A 23067-nucleotide genomic window follows, 5' to 3' on the forward strand; every position below is an offset into this window, starting at 1 on the left:
GATATAATGTGAACGTAAGATATGGTAAATTCATTATCTAGCATTTCAAGAACCAACCAGGCTACAGCTAGAATTGATAAATGAATTCTAGAGGTAATTTTCAAGCCTTATTTTCACACAGCTTTAAATCTCTCCATTCTTTCATTTCCCTCTTGTATGGGTCTTCATAAGCTTTGAGAAAAGACCAAAAAGGAGAAAATAGTCCTGCAAAAGAGAAAGGGCCTAGACAGCAAGTATCTGACCAAGCAAGAGTAAAATGTATTGAACTTCTTGAACATGATTGCCTTTAGTCATTCCTTATTATGAAAGTTTAGTTTCCCCAGCTAGATTCCAAGGTATCTGGAATTATTTTGTTTGTTTCTTTTATATGCTTATTAAGTTAGCTGCTGATTTAATGACTGTTTCAGTTTTTTCTGGATAATGCCTATCACTAAGCTTTAATAATGAGCTAAAAATGGCAAGGAAAAATGAAGTGGTTTTAAGGTCTTAGTGCTTTGGGAAGGGACACCTAGAGTTAAACAAAATGTTCTATTGATGTTCTGCCCCGTATTTATGTTAACAATTATTTTGTTCTGTTATGATATATATAGACTTTCAAGTAGTATAATTTTCAGACAAGATTCAATTGGATTTTTTATTTTTAAAAACTTTAAATTTAATTAATGCTGTTGCTAGCATGCATTAGGCATTCAAGAAATATTTTAAGCCATTCAACATTGACTTAATTAATGTTTAGAAATAATCAGAAACATTAAAGGAAACTTGACTTTTATATTTTAAATTTCAGTTTGTGCCACCTTCTCCCATTCAGGCTTCCACCAGTCACCTTCATCAAATCAAACAGGTAAGAAGAAGTTTTGAGAAACTGACAGCTGTTCATTAAAAAAAGTAAATTTTATTTTTCTTTTAAAAAATACCTGTGGTTCAGTAATTCTAAGTGAGGTCACATGTGATTAAGTTTTTAATTCCAGGAATGGTTTCTCTAAAAAAAAAAAAAAAGAAAAGAAAAAAGAATCCAAAACAACTAAGGAGCCCTCTATTTATTTGGGTTATTAACTATCTTAATAAACTGATAGTTTCCTGAAATACTGCATACTCTTACCTTGAATCTAATTTCTTTCAGGGATCTCAAAGAAGATGATGAATGCTATATATGAAAATTAATTTTCAGGTTCATAATAGCCATAGTTATCATGGTTTTCTTAAATCCCCAGATGAAGAATTTTTTTTGACACATAAAACGGTCTTTATGCTATCATTTTGTGTTCACTTCTCAGTGATTTGAGTTCAGGGACACATTGTACCTCACTGTCTTATGTTTTGTGTGTGTGTGTGTGTTTAATAGCAAAAGCCTAATACAGAATTAAATCTTTGATTTATCCAAGGATTAGCCACAGAACTCAAAAGATCAAATCACCATTCCACCACAGGTGGTGGGATTTTTTTTTTCACCCAACTACAAGCAGACTTTTGTTCAAGGCGGGGGTGCTTAACTGTTATGAAGCACTTATTATTCACTTAGCACTATAATAGGTCTCATCTGTGGCCTCATTTCATCCCACAACAAACTTATAAGGTCAGAAACCAAAGATGGCAGAAATTTAGTAATTTACCAAATGTCCAGAGTTAGCAAGTGTCAAGCCAAGACTTAGCCCCAAATTACTGGATTCTTTTACAGCTACCCTCACCATGTTTTCAGTGGCACAAAACCCAGAGTATCTTGTAACCCTAGTTTTTTGTACTCCAGCTCCTGCTTCCTTTCCCTGTCTCCCTCTCTCCCTCACACCATGGCTTCCCTAACGCCCAGCTTATCATGCACTAGCAAGAAAGTATGGTTTAAAAGATCCTTTCACTTTTTAGTAAATAAGACATTCTTTTACTGTTTGTCTTTGTGAGTATGTAGCTATTTAAGAAATTCTTAATGAAAGAACCTAAAACTAGTAGTTAAAGGGACCGCTGGTTTATTCGTGCAATTTTTTTTTGCTTCCCCTAAATTAGACCAAATATTTTAAAATTGATTACTACATGTTTCTATTTGATTATGAAGCTTGAAATCAGGACTAATTTAACTGGTTAGTAATATAAATTGTAAAGCAACTTACTTCCATAGTGACAGAATATATATTATAAACATTTAAAATGAAACACAAGTGGTGATCACAATAGTGAATCACTATGTTGTGCACCTGGAACTAACATAGTGTTGTAGGTGAATTATACTTCAGTAAAAAATAAATTAAAATTTAAAAAATTTAAATAAAATTATAAAACAAAAATTAAAACTAAAATAAAATAAAATGAAACACAAGTAGAAAATGAATGAAAGGGGAAAATAGAAATAACATTAACTTTCAATCTGGGTGCTGATTGAATGGAAAATTAAGACTTATTTTCAGCAGTTTAATTGTCTGATAGATATCTTAAGTTGCATATTTCTTTACATGCATTCTTTAACCATGACTTCTTTTTAGCTATTGAACTTAACCTTTTAAGTACAAAACAGAAATGTCTGTTTCTTGCCTCATTACATTCTGAACTTTCACTCTAATGACATTAACAAAGGCATTTACTTAATTTCATTTTGTAGCAAAATGGGGGAAATAATAGTAGCTACTTCATAGGATTTTTGTGAGGATGAAAGGATTTAATATATGTGTGGTTCCTGGCACACTACATTAAAAATCGTTTAATGGAAATTTTAAAACACACAAAAAAGAACCTCCATATATTCAATATCCAGCTTCAACTATTGATTACATTTTGTACATCAGTTTTCAACTATCCCCTTCTGTTTTGGGGGGAGGAGCGTGCTTTAAAGTAAATCCCTAATATCTTTTTACCCTTAAATACTCAGTATGAATCGCTGAGGACTTTTTATTTTACATAATCGCAATACCATCATCACATCTAACAGAGTTATTCCTTAATTTTATCTAATAACCAGTCCAGGTTAGATTTTCCTGATTCTCAAAAAATGCCTTTTTCACTGATTCAAACATGTTCCAACCATGAGCTTTTAGGTCTCTTTTATTTGAAACAGTATTCCCCTCCCGTTTTTGTTCCATGACACTTCCTTATTGAAGAAACCAGGCCATTTGTCTTGTGGAAAGCCCCACATTCTTATTTTGCTTCCATGTGGTGCTGTTTAATATGCTCTTTTATTCCCTGTATTTTCTACAAACTGATTTGATTATATTTGCTTTTATTCTAAAACAAGCACACAGCCCCAAGTCAATATTAGGTTCTGGGTCAACTTTTAAGTAAGGGTATGGTTTAAGTTGCCCTTTTCCTATTAGGCATTTAATGGACAATTTCTTCTTCTTTTTTTTAAATGAAGCCATTTATTTATTTATTTATTTTAAAATTTATTTATTTATTTTTGGCTGTGTTGAGTCTTCGTTGCTGCACGCAGGTTTTTCTCTAGTTTTGTGGTGAGCTGGGGCTGCTCTTCGTTGCGGTGCGTGGGCTTCTCATTGCGGTGGCTTCTCTTGTTGTGGAGCACGGGCTCTAGGCGCGTGGGCTTCAGTAGTTGTGGCACACGGGCTCTAGAGTGCAGGCTCAGTAGTTGTGGTACACGGGCTTAGATGCTCTGCGGCATGTGGGATCTTCCCGGACCAGGGCTCGAACCCGTGTCCCCTGCATTGGCAGGCGGATTCTTAACCACTGCGCCACCAGGGAAGTCCTGGACAATTTCTTCTTGACTGTGGTTGTTAGTTGTTTTCTAGGTATTAGAGAGCTTGAGAACATCAAGCTAGAAGTTAATTTTCTTTTTTTTTTCAGCTTTGAGATATAATTGACATATAACATTGTCTAACTGTAAGGTGTACAACGTAGTAATTTGACATGTGTATATACTGCAAAATGATTACCATGGAAGTTGATTTTCTAAACATAGTAATTCTTCCTAAATATTCAGGAATTATTCTTTTTATGTCATTTTCCTTTCCTAATAACAATTGAGCTTATATTTCAAGAGGTTTGAAAGCTCTCAGCCTTTATTTCCCTCTCTCCCAGTCCCCTGAACAAATAACATCCCTGCAGAAATAATTTGTGTATTAGTTTGCTAGGATTACCCTAACAAAGTATCATAAACTGGGGGCTTAAACAGAAGTTCATTTTCTCACAGCTCTGGGGGCCAGAAGTCTGAAATCAAGGTGTTGGCAGGGTTAATTTCTTCGGAGGGCTGTGAGAAAAGGATCTGTTCCAGGCCTCTCTCCTTGGCTTGTAGATGGCCATCTTCATGTTCACATGGTATTCTCCTTGTACAAGTGTCTATCTCCAAATTTCTCCTTTTTATAAGGACATTAGTCATATTGGATTGGGGCCCACATTAATGACCTTATCCTAACTTGATTACCTCTGCTAAGACCCTCTCTCCAAATAAAGTCATATTCTGAGGCACTGAGGGTTTGGATTTCAACATATGGATTTGAGGGGGGAACAATTGAACCTGTAACAGTTCGTTCACAACATATTATTCTATAACTTTACATTTATTTCCCGACTTGTTAAATAGAAAATAAAATCATTGGTACCCAATAAGAGCTTGACTTTCTCTGTAGTGCCTTCAGTAAAATCAATTAAAAAATTATCTACTTACATACGACCTCTGCATTTCTAGCATCCCTTGTATTTATATCTTCACGAACGTAAACTTTAGCCACACATTTTACAGTCTTCTTTTTATATTACCTAGTTTGGATAGATTAAACTGGGTTTAGACACAAATGTAGGGGAAGTTTATGAGATGAGGCCATTTGAAACAGATTATACCAGCTGGAGTACAGGGCATGATTGTGATAGGGACAATTTAGATATTGTCTGTTCCATAAGGTGTGCCTGTGAGCTTTTTCTTCTGCTGGCCAGGTTTCACAGTTAGTCTGGCTTATGGACTTTGTTACCATTTTTTAGTCTAGTAAAGCAATGACATTAGATTTCTGTGATTTGTTTTTGAGTTTTCCTTGGAACCTACAAAGTACCTAGTCCCTCTTCTGAAGAGACCTTCTCTCAGGGAATAGCCTAGCTTGTTTTAAAAGAAATTTAATTTGATCTTAGTTTACAGATTGTTTCATTCCTTCAACAAGCATTTATTGAGCAAGGTGCGACTGGGCAACTAAAATCTTTCAAGCATACTCTCCTTCAGAGAGCAAAAGTGGGTGACTTCCTATTTTCATTTTTACCTTAGATACTAAAAAGTTGAAAGCTAAGTTCAGTGCTCAACTACAACTGTCCTTGACCTAGGTTTCTAGCATGCAGTACTCTTTGCCCTTGACAGTTACATGGCTCTTGACTTTTAATCCTTAATTTAACAATCTTATTTTATTATAAGCCATCTCATATCCGTTTTGGAAATAGGCAAGATGTAAATAATAAAAGTGTCAACCCACTTTTACTAATGATCCTAAAATAGCTGATGTTGGGGAATGCTCCAACTTTCAGTGGGAGAAACAATAAGCAAAATTCTGTCCTAGTTCTGGGAAAACTTGCTCTTTACTTGTGGATTGAGTGAATTACAGAATACTTTGAGCTTCTCCCTAGAGGAAAACATCTACGTCAATATTAAATGGAAGAACTATACTAACAATTACATTTCGCTGAAAAGATTTACTGTTATTCCATTGTTTTAAAAGGCTGATTAACTTCTTAAACTTCCTTTCCCAATTTCTCTCATTTTCCATAATGGCATCAAAATAGTCAGTCTCACAGTTTTAAGACTCAAAGCTCTAGGTTCATCTTCAATTCCTCCTTGTTTTTGTACTGTATCCAATTAGGCATCTAATCCTATTAATTCTTCCTTGACGACACCTTCTCTGTTCCCATTACTACTTCCTTCTGTCCCTTGGGTCCAGATTACTGTAATAATATTCTAATAGATTTCCTATCTCTGCTAATTTAATCTGACTTCCACAACCAACACCAAAATATCTTTTTTAAAACATTATTTTCATCTTTTTCTCTCCTGTGCAGAAAGTTACAATGGCTTCCCGTTACCTTCTGAATAATAATAAGAAGAAGAATAGCTAGGCTGTATCGAGCACTTACTATGTGCCAGACCTTTTAATAGGAGCTGTACAAACACCTCATTATCCTTATTATTATCGTCATCTTTATAGGATGAAGAAACTGAGGCTCAGGTTAAGTTGCTTGCCTAAGGTCACACAGGCAGTTAGTTATGGAGCTGGGATTTGACTCAGTTCTGTTTGGCTCCAAAACCAGTGGTCCTAACAGCTATGCTATTCTGCCCAAACTCTTTAAATTCAATCTCTTCCATTATTTAAGATCCCATAAATCTGGTGCTCTTACCAGTTTTCTTTCTCATTGCTCTGTAGTGCAAATTGCCTTTCAGCCAAGCTAGTCTCACTACCGTCTAACCTGCCATATTCTATCTGTCCTCTAAACTTCTGTTCATATGGTTCCTTCTGCTGTTACAGCCTCCCCTCCCCCCTCTGCTTGTCCAGATTTTAAACATCTTTCAAGGCCAAGGTCAAATTGTAACTCACACAACTCACACCACTCTTTATTACAGACCATTTATGACATTTATTGTTTATACTGTAGCCAATAATATTTAAACTCTTTTAATCACGCACTGCATCAATAAAAACTGAGCACATGCTTCCAATTTAGGTATATTGTATTTACATTATCGCCATATACTGTGAATATAGTGTATATTGAGTGCCAGCATATAGTGTGAATCATAGAATATATGCAAGATAGAGACATAACAAGGATGAGATGAAGATGAAATGATGTTTCTAGAAATTTTTAAATTTTATTTTATTAATTATAGATGATTATTGAGAGTCAATATGAATTCATATTTCCAATAGTCTTGAGGATTAGAATTACTTTAGCCAGCTCCTTGACAAAGCAGATTAGCTCAGCATTGTGTTTTCAGTCAGGGGGCTGATGAGGAGTTGTGCCAGGAGAGGCTGTTGTCTGCACAGACTTGCATTACTAATCTCTGTCCAAGGTTTTTCGTGGGAATCTTGTTAAGGCGCTTGTCCATTTTGTGGTGCTTGGTTTAGTTCAAACTAGATAATATATCCATATGCCCGCCTAACCTGGCACAGGCGAACTGCAATTAGTTGTACTTAGCTAAAGGCCAAAAAAATGCTCTTCTCTCACAAGATGTTTGGACCCTATGGGCTGAGTGAGGGCACCAGTGTCAATGTGTATGTCTAATATCGGCAAGCTTTCATTTCTTACTGTCTTAGATTTTAAAGTATATAAATTAAATTTCTATTTTTTTTTTCTTTTTTCTTCTCAGTGGATCATCTTGTACACCTCCTGAGCTATGACTATGCTTACTTTGGAGATTGACTAAATGTATATAATAAAGCTTGTCTTCCCAATATGATTCTAGGCCTCTTTAAGGGAAGGCTCATCTGCTTATTTCATGTTCCGCATAATATTTAGCACCATATTTCCCCAGCACCATCCTAAGTTCTTCATTATTTGTGAAGTATGTTTTTAGGAATGCCAGGATGAATTTGGACTGTGGGTTGTTGCGGTTTTCTTTAACCATTTAACCATTTTTAAGACTACAATTCAATGGTATTAAGTACATTCACAATGTTGGGCAGCCATCACTACTCTACACTTCCAGGACTTTTTCATCATCCCAAACAGAAACTCTGTACCCATTCAGCAATAACTCCCCATTCTACCCTCCCACTCCTGTAACCTCTGTTCTACTTTCTGTCTCTATGCATTTGACTATTCTAGGTAGCTCATATAAGTAGACGCATACAATATTTGTTCTTTTGTGTTTGGTTTATTTCACCTAGCATAATCTTTTCAAGATTCATTCATATTGTAGCATGTGTCAGAACTTCATTCTTTTTATGGCTGAATAATATTCTGTTGTATGTATATACCATCTAAAAAAAACTATTCATCTGGTAAAGGATACCTTTTGGTATTGTGAATACTGCTGCTATGAACACTGGTATACAAGTATCTGTTTGAGTCCCTGCTTTCAATTCTTTTGGGTATATACCTAGGAATGGGATTGCTGGATCATATGATAATTTAATCTTTAACTTTTTGAGAAACCAATTTTTTCCCAGAGTTTGCACCATTCTACATTCCCACTAGCAATTTATGTTCCAGTTTCTCTGCATTCTCACCAACACTTGTTTTTTTCCCCCATATTTTAAAATAATGCCTATCCTAATGCATGTAAAGCAGTATCTCATTATGGGTTTGATTTGCATTTCCCTAATAACAAATGATGTTGAGCATCTTTTCATATGCTTATTGGCCATTTCTATATCTTCTTTGGAGGAACATCTATTCAAGTCCTTTGCCCATACAGAGTTTCCTCAACTTGTGATGGGCGTATGTCCCAATAAACCTATCATAAGTTAAAAATATCCTAAGACGAAAATGCATTTAATGCACCGAACCTTCTGAACATCATAGCTTAGCCTAGCCTATCTTAAACGTGCTCAGAACACTTACATTAGCCTACAGCTGGGCAAAGTCATCTAACACAAAGCCTATTTTATAATAAAGTGTGGAATATCTCATGTAATTTATTGAATACTGTCCTGAAAGTGAAAACAGAATGGTTGTCTGGGTACAGAATGGTTATAAGGGTATCGGGTGTTTACCTTCGTGATCGCGTGGCTGACAGGGAGCTGCCATGGCTGCCGCTGCCCAGCATCACGAGAGAGTATCTGACTGCATATCACTAGCCCGGGAAAAGGTCAAGTTCAAAATCAAAGTAGGGTTTCTACTGAATGCACATTGCTTTCGCACCATCGTAAAGTCGAAAAATTATAAGCAGAACCATTGTAAATTGGGGACCATCTGTATTTCAAGTGAGTTGTTTTGTTGTTGTCGCTGAGTTGTAGGAATATTTTATAAATTCTGGATATTAATCCTTTATCAGATATATGATTTGCAAACATCTACAATTCTGTGATTGTCTTTTCACTCTCTTTTGATGCAGAAAATTTTAAATTTTTATGAAGTTCAATGTATTTTTTCTTTTGTTACCTGTGTATCATATCCAAAAAAGTCATTGCCAAATCCAATGACATGAAGCTTTTGTCCTATGTTTTCTTCTAAGAGTTTTATAGTTTTAAGTCTTACGTTTAGGTCTTTGATCCATTTTGAGTTAATTTTTGTATATGGTGTAAGGAAAGAGTTCATTCTTTCTCATGTGGATGTTCAGTTTTCCAGCACCATTTGTTGAAAAGACCGTCCTTTCCCCACTGAATGGTCTTGGCATCCTTATTGAAAATCAACTGACCATATACGCAAGAGATTATTTCTAGGCTCTCTCTATTCTATTCCATTGGTCTATATGTCTGTCCTTATGCCAGAACCACACTGTTTTGATTACTGTAGCTTTGTGTAGTGAGTTTTAAAACCAGGTAGTGTAGTCCTCCCAAGTTTATTCTTCTTTCCCAAGGTCATTTTTCTATTTTGACAGAAAATGCCATTGAGATTTTTTTTTTTAAACAATCACTTTTGTTATTTATTTATTTATTTATGGCTGTGTTGGGTCTTCATTTCTATGCGAGGGCTTTCTCTAGTTGCGGCAAGTGGGGGCCACTCTTCATCGTGGTGCGCGGGCCTCTCATTATCGCGGCCTCTCTTGTTGCGGAGCACAGGCTCCAGACACGCAGGCTCAGTAATTGTGGCTCATGGGCCTAGTTGCTCCGCGGCATGTGGGATCTTCCCAGACCAGGGCTCGAACCCATGTCCCCTGCATTAGCAGGCAGGTTCTCAACCACTGTGCCACCAGGGAAGCCCTGCCATTGAGATTTTGATAGGGGTTGCCTTGCATCTGTAAATCACTTTGGGTAGTATTGCCTTTTTAACAATATTAAGTCTTCCAATTCACAAACGCAGGATGTCTTTCCATATGTGGGTTATTTTTTAAAGTAACTATTTATGTGAAAAATACTTGCATACTTATAAAAAGGTCAAACAATATGGTAAAGTGCAGAGAAAGAAAGAACAAATTGCCACAGATCTCACTACTCATTGATAAGTACTGTTAACTTTTTGGGGAACATCCTTCTGAGCACCTCTCATTTACAGTTTTACATAAAAAGCATTTGTGGTTTTTTCCTACTTAATATGTAATACATGTTTTTCAATGTCAATGACTAGATTTAAATCATGCTTGTACCATCATTTGCTTAAGCAAACCCATGCTGAAAGACATTTAGTTTGTTGGACTGTGAGTACTATTTGTTAATATCATAGTATTAATGGTTGGAAAAATAGTTTAATGTTTAATGTTTGATGCTTTCTCTTTTGAATGAAGAAAGGTACAAAGTTTTTCATCTAATCAATTCCTGCATATCCAATGTACTATAATGCATAAGTAATAGATCTCTGGTGCGGTAGGTGCAACAATGAAGAGTAGAGAACCAGACACTTGTTTAGAGATTTGTTTATACTCTAGCTCTACTACAGCCCAGTGAATAACAATAAATGTACAGCCCAACGAAGTAAAACTTGGTAAAATCATAGGAACAGGGTATTCAGTTTATTCTCACATTCTCACCTTTCAGGAAGAAGCCATGGATTTAATGAATAGGGAAACAATGCATGAATGGTGAGTAGTGTGCATTGAATTACTATTCTGATCACATTCAGTTATATCTTTTTATTTTTTAGATAGGTAAACTTCAGTACTGATATCTTTTCTTTTGTAAGGAGGTACAAACTGCAACACAGATGGGTCAATCTTGGAAAGAAACTTTGAAGTATGGTATGGTATGGTATTAGCACTTCAGTTTTGTAGAAAATTTGAAATTTTTACTGATTTTTAATGTTGGCACTATGTAGTTTTGCTGTAATTTCTAGAAATTTAAACTCTCATTTGAAACTAAAATTATATATGCTGCATAATTTTTTATTGCTCTTAAGAAACAGTTTATGATTTACCCATAAAAATAACTAATTGTTTGAGAGTGGGGTTCAAAGTAAATAGTTGTCTGATACAAAACCACTGTTCCTGTGGCTCAACTTCCTCTCTGTCCTAGTGAGTCTAAAAAAAGTTCAGTTGTGCTGGTTGAATTGCTTAGATGATGAAATGATAAATGATTTCACTCCCTTCTATGTAATTTATTAACTATATATTAGAGTTTTAAACCACAGACCATGGATTTACTGGGAAAATACTGCATTTTTATGCCTGTAATACATATACTCCTACTAACATTTTAACATACAGCCTTTCATTTAAACATGTTTGGAATGTAGTTACATTCCTTGCTAACATTTTTTTATGTCCCTGTACATATTATAATTACTAAGTTGTGGTAGTTGAATGATGTTTAGGGTTCTTTTCCATGGACATCTCAGATAATGACAAAATAAGAACAGAGCTGAAATTTGAGTGGAAGAGGTTCTGGTTAGATGTCAGTTTCTAGATTTGGGGATTATTAGGTCGGGAAGTGGGTCATCAGCAGAAGCAGTGACATCTTATTTTCTTTTGAGCCCTGAGCGCCTTAGGTGGCCATCTATTCCTGATTTAGGAATAAGTCCTGAAGAATGAGTAGATAACCTCTGGAGCCTGTCACTTTTCATGTTTTGGTGCTAGTACAATTTATAGAGGCTCTTGGATTCCCTTAACTGACCCAATTCTAATTACTTTAAGTGTTGGTGTGAGTGAGTAAATCTGCAAGTGTGTTAGAAAGAGGAAAGAAACATGTAATATAACTTTACTTGTGTCTTGGAGAAGAAAAGAGCACGTTTTAAAATCCTGAATTGTGTGGTCCTGATTTTGTCCACATAAAATCTATAAACATTTTTATAGCTGTTAATTTTTGTTGTCCCATTTGTATCTTAATTCTAACCAATGCTGTTTTGATCCTTTCCTGGACACAGCATTGTAGTTTTCAATAACAAAGCACAGGTCAAACCCAAAGAGAAAGACTGAAATTTAGGATTTGTGTATATGTTAGGTATTGCTCAATATTGAGTAGTCACATTCTAGGTCTTTTTTGGGTGCTAGGGAAGCCCCTTATCCGGCATGTAGCTCTCTTCCCAAAAGGCAAAAGGTGCCTTTGCTTATTGAAGTGAATCTTGGGTTCCCTGCTTGCTTTAGGATGGTGAGAGCTCCAGGGTACAACCACTGACACAGTAAGGATTCCCTTCCCCGTGCCATAGCTATCACCCTCAGCACTTGATAAGTAAGCAATAGGGGACACTGCTTATAAAGAGTAACAACGATTGAGAGAAACCACCTTCTCCAAAGTCCACTGATTTAATTCTAGCACCCCCAACAGCTTCTCTCACCAGGGCGACTGAGAAGGTAAGAAAGGAGTGTCTAAAAGTCTGTGTCCCTTGAAATACTTATAAAACATCAATGTTTCACCACCCAAATCTTTTGGGGGGTACATTTTGCTATAGTTATATCTGATTCAAAATGGCAGTTTTCCCTTTCATTTCTTAAACTATTATTTACATATTACAAAAGTCACCAACCTTTAAGTATACGATTTGATTCATTTTGGTAAATGTGTACAATCCTGTAACCGTAACCATAATCAAGATATAGAACAGTTCCGACACTCTGAACAGTTTCCTCGTGATCTTTCGCACTTGATCTCCTCCCCCCCACCCCTGCCCACCCTAGGAAACCACTGATCTGCTTTCTGAGAAAAGTTATACTGGGTTCAGTCCCTGGTTGGGGAACTAAGATCTGCAAGCTGCACGGTGCAGCCAAAAAAAAAAAACAAAACAAAACTAAAGCTCCAGGTTCTGTGACAACCAAACAAGTAATGTCTTTTTAGCTAAATTAAAATGTCATTGTTTTGGTTTATCATTTTGTATTATTGAAAAGAATCAACTAAGAACATGTGAAAACATGTGAACATATGAAGAATCAGTAATTCATTAAGCCTGTCTGAACATAGCCTTCCTCTGACCCAGCTTGTTCGTAAGGATCAGAGCTAACTCTCGAATGAACGAATGAACGTTTAACAACCGTACCCTCTCATTCACTCATGATTTTCACCTTGTCTTAAGGCAGGTCACAGCCAGGACTACAGGTCCTTCTAGCTTTTATTCCCCACAACTTGGGAAAATCCTGAATCCTTATAAGTTACAAGACAGTTTTCTGTCCTGAGGCTTTCCTGTTTTTACCTAGATTTAGAGAAAAGCATAGAGTCCTCTTTTAGTGTATATCCTTAGATCTGTTATAACGAAATAGTCACAGCTGATCTTCAAATGTTTTCTTGTAACAATTATAATTTTATTTTAGAAGTCAAAGCCCCAACCAACACTGTTAGACCAAGTATCCTTGGACCATTAAAAAGAAAAGGTACTTTTATCTACCAACAGAAATAAATATACCTTTATTTTCATAAGATATCACATAAAATCAAGTATTACACAAAAATTCATTTTAAAGGATTTATTGATTTAAAATATATTTGATAAATTACTAGAGACCTTTTGTTTTACTGAAGTGAAACTATATGTAAAGACATTTTGAAAGCTATAAAGGGCCATATAAATGTGAATTGAAAAATTTAATTCCAGTTTAGTCAACTATTATGATTTTCATTATATAATTCACCAAGCTAGGTGCCTTAAATACTTTCTGAAACAAGGTGGGGAATGAATGAATAAATAGAGTGATTCAGCCATCAAGTATTCTCCTGAATCTCAACCCCTGACCTGCCCCACCACTACACGTACACGTTGATATCATATGAATAAGTTGACACAAATTAGATCCACTTACAACACTAAAAATATATGCTAAAGTGTATGTTGATGTTTCAGTTGTTTATGGGGGTTATGTTTGGTTAAATATATGGAAAATGATCCACCTATTCAGTAATAAAAGGACAGGGAAAGAACAGAAGTGTTTTTTTTTTTAAACTGCCACAATTCTGGATCCCCTTTCTCATCCCTGCCTCACTAAGCTATGTACTTCTTCCTTTTTTTTTGATATGACTACTGAATTATAGGCTTAATACAAAGTTAAACTATAATAGAGAGGGAAAATGGGTAAATGGGAATGGAGATTAAACTTAAAAATGTATATTTGTGAAAAATCCATTAAGATGGGAAAGAAGAAGGAGAAAGAAGAAGAAATGGAAGGGGAGGAGGAGGGGGAGAGGTAGGGGAAGGAGAAGGAGGAGAGCAAAACTAGAGGGAAGGAAACTGAAATGTACTGCAGTGTTCCCTGCATTTGGCATGAATTAATGGCAATCTTCCTACCAACATACCTAACTCAGCGTGTACTCGTTATATTCTAAGACTAAGAGGAGATCGGTTCTGGAAAATGCTCTCTTACAAACTAAGCACATTGTTTTATGACAATGGATCAATGACCTAGCTTAAGTGTCTTTTACCTGTGCTGTGAAGTTTGGGCTAATGTTGAAAAAAACATTCAAATGTATTAGCAGTTGAAGAGCTGTTAGGAAGTTGGGGGGTCATTTGAGTATTTAAAATCAAATACACTTAAATTAAAGACAGTGTTTTACTAAATTAAAATAATTCTTCTTTTAAGATAACACATAAAATGTTTCATGACATTGAAAATGCCTGGAATTTTCTTAGAATTTATGATTTTAAAAATTGTTTTTATATTTCAATTTTGACATAATAGACTTGGTTTCCACCCAGTGTTTTGGTGGATGTGGCATGTTCCACATGAGCTTCTTGTACCTGGTTTTCAGCTGCTCTGGAAGTTGACTGCCTCATTTCTTTGAGGTGTCCCTAAGAACTCCAAAGCAAATTCTATAAGTACCACACGGTCTATATGTTTTAAGTCAGACCCTCCCAAACATAGTCTATACAGATCTGGTCAAAGTTTATCTGACTTTCCAGATGTAATAACAGATTAAACAGAAATTTAATTTTATTTATATATTTTGGAATATGAATATTTATTTGGGAAACAACAAAGTATGTCCGATTATCACATTAATACAAGTGAAGTGTGGGGAAAGATGGTATAAAAAATCAAAAAGAGGTCCTGGGGGGAAAAACAAAAAAGAATGAGGACTCTCTGTAAAGTGGAGGAGAGATAAGGGTTAGAATCTCCAAGCATATGAAAGCATATTTTATGGTGATTAGCAGCAATTACTTCCATTGGGAACAAGCAAGAAAAAATAAGGCTTCAAGTGGGAATTCTGAGAAATCTACAGAAATTGGGCAGCTGTAAATATTGTTTTACAAGTAATAATGATTTTAGCAAAGAAAATTTTAATTTTCTTCTATGATGAATTTGTTTTGATTTGTCTTGTTTTTAATTTAAACCGAAAAGGAGAGATGAGTAGTTTTTCCATAATGGTGTAAGTGTATCTGGCATGGGACAATACCTAGACCTCTTTCGAGCTTTGTGAGCCATGATTATACTCCTAAGGAAGGTCTGGAAATCTCTATTCCTAGGGATATTTTTTAATGAGTAGGTGGCCTTAGTGTTTTATCATTCAAATATATTCCACCCTAGAAGTTATGGACTTGATCATCAGTTTTACTCACATCCAGACATGGTTATCACATGAATGTGTAACATTTACTTCAAAGTGAAGATTATAGCAATGTGGTTTTTTGAGATTAAGTTTTTCTCCCTAATCTTTGAAAATGTATTTATTTTGTTCACTCTATGCTGTAAAAAATAAATCGATCTATTTAGTTCATTGTGTATGTTTAGCAAAATAAGGAGAGCAGTAACTTAAAGTTTTAAAATAAGGAATGAGATTAAATTATGGTACATCCTTACTACATAGCTATATAAACTTATGTTGTAGAATTTAGTTAATAATATGAGAAAAATTGTAATCATTAAAAACAAGAAGTAGATTACGTATCAGTATTATATACAGTACAAATCCAATTTTGTTTAAAAAAATCATGTATACATACATATTCAGGAATTACTGAAAAATGGTTATCTCTGGATAATGGTGATGTAAAATTTTTTCCTTTTGTTTTTCTGTATTTTATAAATTAATTGCAATGAACAAGTTTTACTTTTGCAATTAAAAGCATAATAAACACGTTAGACAAAATATATCTACCTTGATCTGCATTTTTGTCATAGGTGAAATGACATTTGAACATCAGCCAAAGAGATTTTTCCAAGACACAACCAACGTACTTTCTTCTGATACTACCCAACTATCTGATAGGAATGTATTGTGAGGATTAACATGAGATTTTAAGCATTCGTTGGCCACTTTTAACTTGGTTTTTAAGTCTACTTTGGTTATTGTATATACTCAGAAGTATGGTATATTATGAAATATTTTTAGAAGTTTTAAAAAACGAATAGCCCAAATGGATACTATAATATTAACTTTAGTTCTTCTCCCCAACACTTATGTGTGACATTAATATATGGTAGACACATTTTAATTTTATATCTTTATTAGAGTATAATTGCTTTACAATGGTGTGTTAGTCTCTGCTGTACAACAGAGTGAATCAGCTATATGTATACATATATCCCCATATCCCCTCCCTCTTGAGACTCCCTCCCACCCTCCCTATCCCATCCCTCTAGGTGGTCACAAAACACGGAGCTGATCTCCCTGTGCTCTGCAGCTGCTTCCCACTAGCTATCTATTTTACATTTGGTAGCGTATATATGTCAATGCTACTCTCTTACTTCATCCCAGCTTCCCCTCCCCACCCCATGTCCTCAAGTCCATTCTCTACGTCTGCGTCTTTATTCCTGCCCTGCCACTAGGTTCATTGGTACTGTTTTTTTAGATTCCACGTATGTGCGTTAGCATACAGTATTTGTTTTTCTCTTTCTGACTTGCTTCACTCTGTATGACAGACTCTAGGTCCATCCACCTCATTACAAATAACTCAATTTTGTTCCTTTTTATGGCTGAGTAATATTCCATTGTATATATGTGCCACATCTTCTTTATCCATTCATCTGTCGATGGACACTTAGGTTGCTTCCATGTCCTGGCTATTGTAAATAGTGCTGCAGTGAACATTGTGGTACATGACCCTTTTTGAATTATGGTTTTCTCAGGGTATATGCCCAGTAGTGGGATTGCTGGGTCATATGGTAGTTCTATTTTTAGTTTTTTAAGGAACCTCCATACTGTTCTCCATAGTGGCTGTATCAATTTACATTCCCACCAACAGTGCAAGAGGGTTCCCTTTTCTCCACACCCTCTCCAGCATTTATTGTTTCTAGATTTTCTGATGATGCCCATTCTGACCGGTGTGAGGTGATACCTCATTGTGGTTTTGATTTGCATTTCTCTAATGATTTGTGATGTTGAGCATCTTTTCATGTGTTTGTCGGCAATCTGTATGTCTACTTTGGAGAAATGTCTATTTAGGTCTTCTGCACATTTTTAGATTGGCTTGTTTGTTTTTTGATATTGATCTGCATGAACTGCTTGTATATTTTGGAGATTAATCCTTTGTCAGTTGCTTTGTTTGCAAATATTTTCTCCCATTCTGAGGGTTGTCTTTTCGTCTTTTTTATGGTTTCCTTTGCTGTGCAAAAGCTTTTAAGTTTCATTAGGTCTCAGTTGTTTATTTTTAATTTTATTTCCATTACTCTAGGAGGTGGGTCAAAAAGGATCTTGCTGTGATTTATTAGACACATTTTTAGAAGTGGGGTTTTGGCATTAGATTAAGAGGTATTAGAGATATACATAAAAATGCAAGCTTGGAAAAGAGTCATCTTCTGCCCCATCTTTTCTATCTTGGATTTTTGTGTGCTTTGTTAGGCTGAGCATATTATTTAAAAGTGTGCCAGTAAAGCAAGTTTTAATGATCAAAATGGGAAATATAGTGAATGGATTTTTATTACTGTTACTGTTGGTTTTGTTTTACTGCTTTTATGAAACTGCTCTTGTAACTAATGCCAATTCTTTGCTTCACATATTTTGCATTCATTTGTAGACAAAGCACAGAGATCTCTTGAATTCTGTTATCAATGAGTGGTATTTTCTTTTTCCTAGTCTATCTTCAGATGCTCTTGATAGAAACAGCAGCAGTGCAGGGTCTTCTCATAATTCACCAGCTAAAATCAGCACTGTCACAAGCTCTCCTGTGTTGCCTTCTGATTCTAGTTCTCTATTCATTCTAGCAGATGAGCTTTTAACTAAGTGGTTTACCTATCCCAAGGCTCTCCCCAGTAGAGCAATGGAGAAACAAACGTGCACTCGCTTGATCTCTCTCTCTCTCTCTCTCACACACACACATACACACACACACATTGGAGCAATAACAGGATTGTACGTGGTATAATTTAGGCTATTTCCTATTTATCTTTTTTTCTCAGTTTCCTAGAATTCTGTTTATCTATAGAACTTGCATGTCTAATTCCTGGGTATGCCCTTAAGAGCAATGTAGTAATACTTTCAAAGTATGTTGATGATACAATCATACATCTTCAAGTTGCTAATGTATAGAAATATGCTGTACCTTGATTTTTCAAAAAAATAATTGAGAGCTCTATCTATTTATGTGAATTAAAAAATAAATAAAATTATACATTCTAATGAAATATTATTGCTCCATTAATCAACAGGTAAAATGATTTTTCAAATTATGTACTGAATACTTATGCTAGTTTTTAATATTTTCAGTAATTGCTAGTTTCCATTTGGTATGGAAAAATCATCTATCAAAAGCAGTTTTAAAACTAAGCTAGTTATACTGTACTGATCCAAGGATTGCCAATTTTTGACATGAATCCTTGGATGTTTAATTTGTTGGGGAAGAATAGGTAGGGGAAGCAAGATGAATGGAAGCTAATTGAATAGCAAGAAAATAATATGTAACTGGGGCTTCACTCAATTTGTACTTAACCTGATTATCCCTGATCAATTTTGTACTCTAAGTGTGGAAAAAAGACAATGTGGATAAATTGTGGTCTTTTACATTTCTATGAATTACCTTTTGTTCATCATCATGACTACTGATTTGATTAAATATAGGCTTAATATGTTAGGGCTTTTCTGAAAGAAACATGCACTTTCAGTTGTTCCCAAAGGGCTATAAAGGTTTGTTTAAAACTGAATTTTCTATTCAAAAGTCTTAAGGATTTTTTAAATTAGAAAAATCATGTATTGAAAATTTTAAATATAAAGTAAGTGCTTCAGGTAATTGGGGGTAGTATTAGCATTTTGAAAAATAGAAATGTATCTTCATGAAATGAAGTTGAAAATTGGTTTAAATTTTCTCAGCTGATGAAGGTAGGAATGGCTGTCTAAAATATTTATTAAACGTTTTTCCTTGTCATTAGAAATAATCAGAATGATGGAAATCTGATGTAGGTATATTCCACATGGGAAAAAGATTGGCATCAAAAATTTTTTGACAATAGCCCTGATGGAATTGATTAGAATGTATATATATGGTGGGGGAGATTCTATTCACCTATGAATAAATGAAACTGAATATTTCTGAGATGACTGGAATCATATGGTCTCCTGAAACTGGGATAGGATTCTACAAATTGGCTAAGGACAAGTGAACTATCAATATTGCCTTTGTTACTTAGCTTCTTGCCAGACTTTAGTGGACGAGTTGTGAACATATAAGGGGGCCCTCATGGAATGAGGTGTGATTGCAGTGGTGTTCCTTGCTGAAATTATAGATCAATGACAGAAAAAAAGGTCCCCATGCACTATCGATACTTCAGCAAAAAAAGTTTTTCAGAATGATCAAGTACAAAGACTAAGGATGGATAAAGTGAACAATGGGGGTGAGACTACTACTCATTTGTGTGAGGAACTTTCATCAATAAATCTTGGTAATCTTGACTATCTCATCTCAATATACTTTTTTTTTTCCAACTCAGACAATTTCTTTCACTCTATTTGGTTAGTTTTTATTGTTTTAGTTGAATCCTAGGATGCCACAATCACTATAATATGCTCAGAATTGAGGACTTTGTACTTGGTTTTCCATTCTGTTACCTTTCGAGCTTGTGTATTGGGGGGCTCCATATCTTAAATGATTTTCCATTTATTAATTTTCAGACCAAAGCAATTCTAACTTTTACATGAGGTATTTTGTGGTTGATTTTTTAAAATTATGGAAAGACTATATTTTGTTATCCTAAACATGCCAAGGATTTTTGTCATGCCAGTTTTCTACAGGGAAGGACATGTATTAGTTTCCTAGGGCTGTCATAACAGAGTACCACAAACTGGGTAGCCCAAGACAACAGAAATGGATTATCTCATAGATCTGGAGGCCAAAAGTCCAAGATCAAGATGTCAGCAGCATTGGTTCCTTCTGGAGGCTTTAAGGGAGAATCTGTTAATGTCTTTCTCCTAGCTTCTGGTGGTTGCCAGAAATCCTTGCCTTGCAGACATATTACTCCAGTCTCTGTCTCCATCATCACTTGGGGTTCTCCCCGTGTCCCTGTGTTTTCACATGGCCTTATAAAGACATCAGTCATTGGATTTGGGGCCCACCCTAATCCAGCATGACCTCATCTTAACTTGATTATATCTGTAGAGACCCTATTTTCAAATAAGGTCACATTAACAGGTGCTGAGGGTTAGAAATTCAACATTTATCTTTTTTGGGGACACAATTCAACCCACAACAGGATAGTTTTGGTATTTTGATTGTTCCAATTTTCTTAAATTAGTTTTTTAAATTGTCTATCTTATAACCCATCTTTAAAAAAATGTAAGAACAAGAGGTGATCATATTGTATATAAGTGTTCGTATGTCTTCTTCCTATATATTATAAATGTATGTATGTGTATATGTATGCTAGTTTTCACATTGTCACTAAGAGGATAAATGAAAATGGAAATAGTTTTTCATATATTTTAAAAGCATCATTTTTAACCCTTAAATATGTGTTCGTGTTCAATCAAGTATTCCTATTTTACTTATAACCTTACAAAAGAGCAGCGCTCAGATACATCCTAACATGAAAACTCACTGCAGTAATAAATTAGATTCTCAGACCAGGGAAAAAAATATGGTTCTTAAAATTTATAATGACTAAGTCAACTAATCAAGCTTGTAATTTCAAGTATATTCAATAAGTATCTAATGAATACTTTCTGTGCACATAAACTATGCTTAAAACTGTAGGTTATATGAAGATGAGTGAGATACCATTGCTATCTTTAAGCAGGATAACATAAGTGCAAAAATAATGGTACAAGGCAGTCTAAGATAATATGACTATAAATACACATATGAAAGGACCTCTGTACTATAAAACTATGAGAGAAAGACAATATTGAAATCACAGAAACTTAGAACTTAAAGGATTTTAGAAGTCTTTTAATCTACCTCTCAATGCAAGAATCCTTTTAAGAACTCCAGACAGATTAACTTTTAGCCTGAGTTTGAAATCTTGTGATTTCAAAGTGACTGACTGAACTCCCTCACAGGCCAGTTCATTCTATTGTTGGACAACTCTCACTATTAGAAAGCTCTTACATTAAAAATGGGTATGGAGTTAGAATTTGTATCTACGTGGCCTGTTTCACTGGCTCTTTAGAACTGAGGCAAATCAAGTGAGATATTAAAAGCACATGAGTTAAGATTCTAATTCTGCATTAATCTTTGTCCCTGCTCCTTGAATTATTAGTACTCCCACTACAGGATATTTAATCTCATCTGCTAAATGAATTTTTAAAATTCACCTAGAAGCAACTATATATAAATATCCATGATGAAAATGCATGTATGGTACTTTGGATATCTATGGAGAAAACTAATTACAATTTGCCTGAAGTGTTTTTAAATATTTTAAATCTTAAAAGTTGAGCTTGAAAAATATATCATATAGGTAGACTTCACTCTCAGATAGTTGAAATTGTGCATTTCTAAAAGGCTAGAGAACAATAGGTTACTCTGGTGAAAAGGTAGCTTGCTTTCCCTTAAATTCCATGATATCTCACAGCATTTCTTAAAATGTGCCTCTTAACCCAAGAGTAAATAAGATTGGTTTTTACAAATGTCCACAAGGTATAGGTGGAAAGGAGTAGGAATAGGAATCATATAGGAATATAGGAATCTTGGAAACTTGCTCAACTTTCTTAATAATGGGAAACAATGGCCCTAGTCTCTCAGAAGAAATGTGTTAAACTGATGCAGTTATTAACTGAATCCCATAAATTGCCCAATAAGCTATTTTATGAAATCAGAGATCTCTGTGGCATTACTGACAGCAAAGCAAATTGGTAACATTGGTTCACACCAACCTTTTAGGCGAGGGAACAGCCTACATTATTAGTGAGTACAGAAGTCAGGAAGCCTGACTTGTAGGTCCAGCTCTGTCACTAGCTCTGTATGACTTTGGGCAGGTCACGTCACCTCTCTGGGTTTCATATTTCCAATCTGTAAAATAGAGTTGGACTAGATATTTGTAAGATCCCTTCTGCCTCTTAAAATTTTATTGATTCTGTAAAAACATCTGCCTTCATCTTTGCTAGCATGACAGTGAAAGTCATGATGACATTAAACTTCAGAAAGCCTTAAGAAAATATTTAGGAAATTAGAGAGCATTGTACCTAATATTTTGATTCTTTCTGGCAACAAGAATCTCATTTTGTTCAGCCTCATCAATAGTTTCCTCTCTTCTATGAATTATGCATGCTTTATGATGAAATGTGGAAAGCTAATTTCCCCCTGGTTTCTTGTTTTGTGTGGATAGATGATCCTCTAAGGATTTCAACATTAATAACAAGTTGCCACTGACAAAACACTAATCATAACATTTTCTTTCTACTATAACTACAGCTTGAGACAAAACAAAATAAAGGTATACTTGGTATATTTGTTTCAAAGAAGCAAAGGAGACAGGGCCAAAAGCAACATCAACTATAAAAAATTCTGTCCCAATACACATTTGGAAGTACTCAACTAGTACTAAAAAGCAGATAACCAACAAAATAGCCTTTTCTTTTTCCTTGATAATTATTATATGGCTATAAGAAAAATTTCTTCCTCTAATTTCAGTTTAGTTGATTTTTTGGCATGACTCGTGTTTGGTAACTCTCCATTGAACACAAATGAAAAAGGACACACTTGAAAGTCGCGAACAGCTGGTCTGTGGCTTTGTGCTGAGGAAAGAAATATTTTGAAATTACACTATCCAGCAGAGGAACC

At 35.0% G+C, this 23067-nt stretch overlaps 1 protein-coding gene across 3 annotated transcripts in view; it reads left to right on the top strand.

Moving 5' to 3' along the window:
• Positions 1 to 23067, top strand: part of LOC309652019 (PABIR family member 1-like) — a 62027-nt gene that overhangs the window by 16290 nt on the left and 22670 nt on the right. For 2 of the 3 annotated variants that reach the window (XM_082445473.1, XM_082445471.1), the window contains exons 3-4: positions 788 to 844; positions 10542 to 10585. In XM_082445473.1, the coding sequence (XP_082301599.1) occupies positions 788 to 844; positions 10542 to 10585 (101 nt within the window). The remainder of the gene's footprint in view (positions 1 to 787; positions 845 to 10541; positions 10586 to 23067) is intronic. The other variant, XM_082445472.1, reaches the window with a different exon arrangement.

The sequence above is a fragment of the Balaenoptera physalus genome (assembly GCF_965194825.1).
Source record: "Balaenoptera physalus genome assembly, chromosome: X".
Classification (NCBI taxonomy): Eukaryota; Metazoa; Chordata; class Mammalia; order Artiodactyla; family Balaenopteridae; genus Balaenoptera; species Balaenoptera physalus.